The sequence below is a fragment of the Rhinolophus hipposideros genome, assembly GCF_964194185.1.
Source record: "Rhinolophus hipposideros genome assembly, chromosome: 9".
In the NCBI taxonomy this organism is placed as follows: Eukaryota; Metazoa; Chordata; class Mammalia; order Chiroptera; family Rhinolophidae; genus Rhinolophus; species Rhinolophus hipposideros.
In genome coordinates, this window is record NC_138055.1 from 25,495,688 (window position 1) to 25,504,979 (window position 9,292).

Sequence of the window (9,292 nt, forward strand, 5' to 3'; positions counted from 1 at the left end):
CCACTCAATAATGGCTACCATTCCTCACACCCTATCAAAGCAGAGAGCCATAGGGACTGCTGTTAATGTTCAGCATAAGCTTCATGTTGTTGGAGCTGTGGTGGGCAAAAACCTTTCTCTCCAAGTATTGGGGCAATGTGTTGTTATTTTTTTATTGCTGAGGGGCAGATGCAGAGGCAGGCTGCCACCAACTAACGTGGCTTTCAAGTGATTTAAAGAAATAGTATTTGTGTTTTGTCCTCCCTTTTGGGAGCCAGTCATTTAACAAATCTTTAGCAGGTAATTGGCTAACAATGGAAATAATGGAACAGAAATTTCCATGACTACACACAACAGGGAATACACATTTTGCAAAAATTGTTTGGAAAAGTGACAAACCAATGGCTCCAAATCTCAATAATCAAATTTCAACAGTCCCTGAAGAGCAAGAGAATTAGATTCCCAAAATTATCACAACAGAATACTCGTACTGTCAAGTTCTAAACTAAAAATTACAAACGTACAAGAAATAGGAAAGTATAGCCCATTCACAGGAAAGAAAAATCTAACAGAAATCATCCTTGTGGGAATCCAGACATTGGAATTATGAGTTAAAGATGTAAAATCTACTATCTTGAATACATTTAGTGAGCTAAAGGAAACCATAGACCAAAAAAAAAACCTGACCAACATATGGAGACAAATATATATATTATATATATATTTATATATATATAAATATATATATATTTACATATATATATTTGTATATATATAAATACATATACATATATATTTATATATTATATATATAATATTTATATATATATAAATAAATAAATATATATATTTATTATTGGAATCACAGAAGGAAAAGAGAAACAGACGTAGAAAAAAATTTAAAGAAATAATGGCTGAAAGCTTCCCAAATTTGATGAAAGAGATGAATATACATGTCTAAGAGGCTCAATGAACTCCAAATGGGATAAACTCAAAGAGAAACAAATAATAGTCAAGTTGTTGAAACCCAAAGAGAGAAGTTTGAAAGCAGCAAGAGAGAAACAGCTAGCTATGTACATAGGATCCTTAAAAAGATTAACAGCTGATTTATTCTGAAAGAAAGTGGAAGCCAAAAAGCTGTGGAATGACATATTTAAAGTTCTGAAAAAAAAAAACACAACACACACACACACACAAAATTGCCAACCAAGAATTCTGTATCTGGCAAAACTACCCTTCAGAATGGAAAAGAAATTAAGGTATTTCTAGATAATCAACAACTGAGTAGACTAGTATATGTATCCTACAAGTAATAATAAAGGCTGAAATTAAAGTACTTAGTAACAGCAAAAATAATAAAGAAAACTCACACGAGTAAACGCATATATAAATATAAAAGCCAGAATTACTGTACTTTTGGTTTACTTTATAGCTTTTCCCTTTTCATATATAACTTAACAGGTAAATTCATAAAAAAATATAAATCAATGTTAGGGGGCATACAGTACACAAATGTGTAATCTATGACAATAATGTAAACAGAGAGGGTTGGAGACATATAGGGGCAAAATGTTCAGATACTATTGAAACCAAGTTCATATTATAAACTAAGTTATTATAACTTTAACATGTTAGCAATCCCCAAGGCAACAATATATAAAATTACTAAAAACTATACAGAAAAGGAAAGAAGGGAATCAAAATGGTACACTACAAAAAAATCAACTAAACACAAAAGATGCAGTTATAGCTGAAGTAAAGAATTAAAAAAACAACACAGAAGACGTTTATTGAACGTTGAAGTAAAGATTTGAAAAAAAAACAGAAAGCAAATATAAATGGCAGAAGTAAGTCCTTCTTTAAAATAAGTCACATTACATGTTAATGGATGAAAGTATCCTATGAAAAGACAGAGACAGGCAGATTAAAGAAAAAAAAAAAAAGATTCATCTACAAGAGATTTACCTTAGAGATTTACCTTAGATATAAGGACACAAAGAAGTTGAAACTAAAAGGATGACAAAAAATATTCCATGTAAATAGTAACCAAGAGAGAGCAAGGTAGGTATATTCCTGTCAGACAAAATAGACTAAAAAAAAGAAAGTTTACAAGAGGCATGGAAGAAAGGACGTTGTAGCTTAATAAAAGTTTTGATATAGCAAAGATATCTAATAATCATAAACATATATGTACCTAATCACAAAGCTCCAAAATACATGAAGGAACAGAATTGAAATGAGAAACAGTTCTACAATAATAGTTAAGAGACTTCAATACTCCACTTTCAAAAATGGAACAATAATAAGAAAACAAGGTCTTGTACAATATTGTAAACCAATTAGACCTAACAGACATCTGCAGAACACTATAACCAACAATAGCAGAATTCTTCTCAGGTGCACTTGGAACATTCTGATAGACCACATGATAGACCACAAATATGTCAATAAATTTGAAAAGATTGAAATCACAAAAAATCCCTTTTGGAATCACAATGGAATGAAAGTAGAAATCAGTAACAAAAGGAAAACTAAAAAAATCCACAAATATGTGGAAATTAAACAATGAATCTTAAACAAAATTGATAAGCCCTTAACCAAACTCATCAAAAAAAAAAAAAGAGAGAGAGAGAGAGAAGGACCCAATTATTATAAATAAAATCAGAAATGAAAAGGGAAACGCAACAACAGACATCACAGAAATACAAAAAAATTGAAGAAAATACAATGAGCAGCTACGTGCCAACAAATTGGACAGTCTGTAAGAAGTGGAAAAATTTCCCCCAAAATGCAATCGTCCAAGGCTGAACAAAAAAGAAACAGAAAATCTGAACTGATCATTTACTACTAATGAAATTGAATCAGTAATCAAAAACTTCCAACAAACAAAAGTACTGGACTGGATGGCTTCACAGGTGAATTTTACCAAACATTCAAACAATTAACACATATTCCTCTCAAACTATTTCAAAAAATTCAAGAGCAGAGGAGGCTTCCAAGCTCCTTAAATGAGGCCACCATTACCCTGATTCCAAAACCAGACATTACAAAAACAAAACAAAACAAAACAAAACAAAACAAAACAAAATAAAACTATAGGCTGATATCCCTGATAAATATAGATGCAAAAATATTCAACAAAATATTAGTGAACCGAATGCAGCAATACATTAAGATCATATACCATGATCAAGCGAGATTTATTCCTGAGATGCAAAGTTGGTTCAGTATCAGCAAATCAATTAACATGATACACCACATAAACAACATAAAAAATTAAAATTATATGATCATATCAATAGATAAAGAAAAAGCATTTAACAAAATGCAGCATCCATGTATGATAAAACCTCTCAGCAATGTGGGAAGAGAGGCAACAAAACAGCGTGGTATGGCAAAGAAACAGACCCATGGATCAATGGAACAGAATAGAGAATGAAGAAATAAATCCATGCCCATATGGTCATTTAATCTATGACAATGGAGGCAAGAATATACAATGGGGTCAAGACAATCTCTTCAATAAATGGTGTTGGGAAAACTGGACAGATACATGTAAAATGAAACTGGACCACCTTCTTACTCTATACACAGGAATAAACTCAAAATGGATTAAAGACTTAAATGTAAGGGCTGAAACTATAAAACTCCTAGAAGAAAACATAGGCAGTAAACTCTCTGACATTGCTCTTAGTAATATTTTTTTCTATATCTCTTTGGGCAAGGGAAACAAAATAAATAAATAAACAAAGGGACTACATTAAACTAAAAAGCTTTTGCAGAGCAAAGGAAACCATCAACAGAATGAAAAGACAGCCTACTGAATGGGAGAGGATATTAGCCATGATACATCTGATAAGGGTTAATATCTGAAATTTATAAAGAACTCATACAACTCAACACCAAAAAACCAAACAATCTAATTGGAAAATGGGCAGAGGACCTGAATAGACATTTCTCAAAAGAGGACATACAGATGGCCAATAGACATGAAAAGATGCTGAACATCATTAATTATCAGAGAAATGCAAATTAAAACCACAATGAGATATCACATCACACCTGTCAGAATGTCTATCATCAAAAAAATAAAAAGCAAGTGTTGGCAAGGATGTGAAGAACAGGGAACCCTTGTGCACTGTTGGTGAGACTGCAAATTGGTGCAGCCACTATGAAAATCAGTTTGGACGTTACTCAAAAAATTAAAAACAGAATTAGCTTATTACCCAGCAATTCCATTTGTGACTATTTATCTGAAGTAACCCATAACACTTATTCAAAAAGATTAATGCACACTTATGTTCACAGCAGTTCTATTTATAGTAGCCGAGATATGAAAGCAACCTAAATGCCCATCAATAGATGATTGGATGAAAAAGATGTGGTACATATCTACAATGGAATATTACTCAGCCACAAAAAATGAACTCTTACCATTTGCAACAACATAGATGGTCCTAGAGGGTATCACACTAAGTGAAATAAGCCAGCCAGAGAGAGACAAACACCACATGATCTCAATTATATGTGGAATTTAAAGAACAAAATAAACAAAGCAAAACAAAACAGAAACAGATTCATAAATTCAGAGAACAAATTGATGGTGTCCAGATGGGAGGAGGCTTGGGGGCTGGGGAAAAAAGAGGAAGAGATTAAGAAATACAAATTGGTAGTTACAAAATAGTCACAGGGATGTAAAGTATAGCATAGGGCATATAGTCAATAATATTGTAATAACCACGTATGTATAGTGCCAGGTGGTACTAGACTTATCAGGAGGATCACTTCATGGATTACATAAATGTCTAATGACTGTGCTGTACACCTGAAACTAATATAAAACAATGTAATATAAATGAAAAAAAAAACACAAGAGATTTTTTTCACTATAAATGAAAAATATCACAAGGGAAATTAGAAAATACCTTGAGACACATGAAATAAAAATACAACACACCAAAACTTCTGGTATACAGTGGAAGTGGTAGTAAGAGGGAAATTTGTATCTGTAAATGCATACCTTAAAAGAGAAGAAACACCTCAAATCAGTAATCTAACTACATACTTCAAGGAACTAAAAAAAGAATAGCAAAATAAAGGTCATCCTTATCACTTCAAAAAGAGTAAAGATTTCCCTAAGAAGTCATTAAATCTACTAATCATAAAGGAAAAGTATACATTTAGTTATTTTAAAGTCAATACTTGCAATCATAAAGACACTATAAGTGTTGACAAGGATGTATAGCAAAGGAAACTGGCCCACACTGCTGCTATGAGTATAATTTGGTGCAATTACATTAGAAAAGATTTTGGTGTCGTTTAGTAACGTTGACAAGAATGTGTCCTAATAATTCCATTCCAGGACAGTTGCCAAGAATATTGTAATAGCATTCATAATAATTTCAAATTTCAATTAACTTGAGTGTCAGCAAATTGTAGAATAGATAAATTATGGAATATTAATACAAAGGGGTACTATTCTGAAATAAAAGCAAACAAGTTAACAATAATATTCTCTCAGTTTAATCTTCTCTATGTATGTATAATAATAAAGCATATCTGTGCCCTATGTATTATTAAACAATACAAAATTAAACAGAAGAAAATTGCAAGCATAGTAAAGAATATAGCAGAGAAGCAAGATTTCTTCTGGGAGAGGCTGGGTAATGACAGATTGGTGAACATCATCTCTGTGTTTTCTGAAAGGATTTCCTATTGAGGTACAAAGGCCCCTCTGACCACTGGATTGGGCTGAGCAGAGAACAAGACCAACCCTGGAAATGGATAAATGGCACTGAATGGAGCAGATGGTAAGTTTTGAAAAATATGGCAGTAATATTTATAGTTGAATTCACTTTGTATGAAACCTAAAGTGTTCTTTAGTTACATGCTCTAAAACTTATTTTAAGACTAATCATAAAGGAAGATAGTGCAAGTTGTATTTTGCAAAGCTTTTGCAAACTCCTTAAATCAATCCAAAGTCTATCATAGGTGGCATGGTGAGATAGAATGACTGTGAAGTTGATTCCAGCCTCATCCATGTCATTTACCAGCTCTTTTCACTTTGAGAAAACCGCATAATATATTCACATCTGTTTCTTACCTCTTCAACAAAATCAAGTGTATTCACTCTGTTGAGCTCACAGGGTTGATGTGAAGATCAGAGGCTTTGATATACATGACTGTACTTTTTAAACTTTTAAATGTTATATAAATGCAAGCTAAATTACTATATAAAGCTACCATTGCATTCAATCTTCAGCCATTTACAGAAGGATTATCGGTGATGGTAATAGTGCCTATAAAATAAGATCACAGTTATGATGTTTAGACAGGTAAACTTTGTTTTGTTGAATTTAATCTCAACTGTATATTTATAGAATCTTTATGTTGCTGAAACAATTTTGGATAATGCAGGAAAACTTGGATTCAGACAATTTCACTAAATGTTTGCTTGTCTGAGGAGATGAGGAGCTTTTAAAAAACTGCTCTATGATTATAAAATTGTCAACATTGAAAATATAACTGTATTTAGTGGAAAGGGCACTGGACGGGACATTGGTAAGATTGAAAACTAATTCTTACTCATTAGCCTTTTGATCTTGGACAGATCGTAAGTTTTATGAATCAAAGAAAACTTATATTTATACACTGTTGCATCTGTAGTGCCTAGCATATTGTGGATACTTCATAAATACTTAAAATTAACCTCTAATTCTTCCTTTAAATACTAAAATAGTAATATTTACTCTTTCTCATTCTCAAAATGTTTTAAGGATCAAATATATTGTTAACTCTCCAGTTTTTGAAAACTGTTCATCACACTAGAAATGAAAAATATATCATTAAAGCCTAGCATGCTTCAACAAAATCAAGTGTACTTGCCCTATTCATCTCACAGGGAGGCCATATTAGACTATAGTGATTTCAGGGTAAAGAGGAGACAATTATAATCTGAAAGCTGACCCAAATGTCTGTGTAAGGACACTTAAATTCAGCTGAATAGCACTGTAGTTTCAGTATTAAAACATGTAGGGAAGTAGGAGAACTATGATGATGTAGAAAAAGCTGCTGAGGTCTTCAGTTATTTAAGGAAACAGAATATTGCTGAAACTGGAGAGAAAATAGGTGTCAGAACCTCTGCCACCAGCCAAGTGTGGCTTTGGATATAGTTGAAAGAATACTGCGCTTATTGACATAAGATAGGTTTGATTCACTGTCCTTGTACCTGATTTACTGTATCTCCAGCTAATCAAAGCCCATTAACTTGTTAGTGGTCTATACATAGGCCAGGACCAAATCAGGGCATGTGACGAACAACAGAAAATTACCTGTAACACAGCAGCATTTCTTCACCTTGTCTTGCACAAAATGAAGAAGGTGAAAATAGCCTAGGCCCTGTAGTTTCATCCATCTATGTATGAATCTTAGTTCTACTTGTTATAGGATCATGGGGAATTCAGTTTGGCTCTAAAAAGAGATCATAATATATATGGATAATTTTTAATATTAAAGAGATATGTGTAATGCACCCTACATTTAGTGGACAACTAATTGATTCTGCTTTTTCTGTTTCAGTTTTCCTATTAAAGGAGGAGGTGAGTTTGCCTATTTGAACGACAAAGGTGTCAGTAGTGCTCGGCGTTATACAGAGAGGAAGTGGATTTGTTCCAGACCAGACAGATATACCCAGACTAGGAGGCAAAGCTCCAGCTGATCTTCAGATGTACATTGAAAAATACTGTTTGGGGATCAAATATATGGTGATGGAAGGAGAACTGACTCTGGGTGATGAGCACACAATGGGATTTATAGATGATGTAATACAGAATTGTACACCTGAAATCTATGTGATTTTACTAACAATTGTCACCCTAATACATTAAATTTAAAAAAAGAAAAAAATACTGTTTGGTCTCAGAGACCTTTGTTGCCACGGAGCAGCCTACCCGTCCTCTCCTTGTACCTTCCCATAATGAAAGGAGAGTCTGTGAGATGGATCCTTTCAAGGACTTTGCTTCACCTTTGTGCTTACACCTTATGTTTCCCTGTTTGGCCCTAAAGGATGGCTGGTTAGCCAATAACGGGTAAGATTCCCCACAGGGGGAGCAACCTAAGCCAGGCACAGTCATGTAAGGACCATCCGGAGAACTTGTGGGGTTGACAGAGGTGGGCACAAACCCCCATCTTCCAGCTAAGGAGAGCTTCTGCCTCTAAGGACAGCTTCTGCCTCTGTGGCTGCATTCCTTTCCACAACCTGCAGGGGAAGTGACTCAATGATGTGGTAACATCAGTTCTCCATCTATTCATTTGCATAAAGGTTTTGTCCCTTCGGGAGGTACATACATCCTGAGATTTATGGTTCCACTGTCTGCAGGCAAGGCTGATTGTTTTAAATCAGTTTCCTATTATAATGTATGAAAGATCTTGAGATTAACAAGCTTTACTTCTTCATTTGTTAATCAATAAAACTATGCGTAGGCCCAATTTGGGGCTCAGTCCTTTGAGGCTGGAGTCCTTTGGCTCCGCTTGCACTCTATTCTTGGCTACTGTATTTCTTAACCCTGCACTGCCCTTCGCGCTCCTCACAACTCTTGTCATGCAGGACGCGATAGACCTTGACTTACAGATAGAGCCATGTCTGCAAGAAAACAACAGACAGAATGTCTGTTGTTCTGCACCTGCAGACAGCAGTCTCCTTTAGATGCGCAGCCCCGACTGTAACCACTGTTGCTCAGCACGACAGACTTTGTCACAATAAACTTTCTTAACTTCCCTGACTGTGTGTGTTCCTTTATTGGCTGACTTGTCAGATATCATATGATCTTATATGTGGAATCTAAAGAACAGAGTAAATGAGCAAACTAAACAGAAATAGACTCAGAGATACAGAGAAAAACTGATGAATGCTAGATGGAAAGGAGGTAGGGATGGGAAAGAAAGTGAAGGGATTATAAAGTGCAAATTAGTAGCCATAATATAGTCACGGGGATATAAAATACACTACATTTCAGTTGAAGTTAGTCTTCAACAGTGCATATGTGCAGAACAGAATTATAAAGTAGACATATATGTAATCTAACAAAAATAACCATTTTAGGAAGATTCGTCTGGTAGCAGCTATGTGGAGCAATGGGTCTGAAAGGAAGAGAAGAATTACTAACTCATTTTGACCTTTTTTCCTTCTAATTACCCCATGTTAATGAGATTTTATTTGGCCCCCAAACACTATACCAACCTCCGAAAAAAAAAAAAAAACTTTTAAAATGATTATACTTATTATTCTTGAGGAGGTAAAGAAGCAGGACATAAA

The 9,292-nt window shown here is 34.1% G+C and overlaps 1 protein-coding gene across 1 annotated transcript in view; it reads left to right on the forward strand.

Annotated features, from left to right (window-relative positions):
- Nucleotides 1–8,760, forward strand: part of LOC308502878 (C-type lectin domain family 2 member D-like) — a 29,546-nt gene extending 20,786 nt beyond the window's left edge. Inside the window, exons 4-5 of the mRNA XM_081061396.1 lie at nucleotides 5,686–5,789; nucleotides 7,558–8,760. Coding sequence (XP_080917522.1) covers nucleotides 5,686–5,789; nucleotides 7,558–7,696 — 243 coding nt within the window. The 3' untranslated portion in view covers nucleotides 7,697–8,760. The remainder of the gene's footprint in view (nucleotides 1–5,685; nucleotides 5,790–7,557) is intronic.
- Nucleotides 8,761–9,292: the final 532 nt, after the last annotated feature.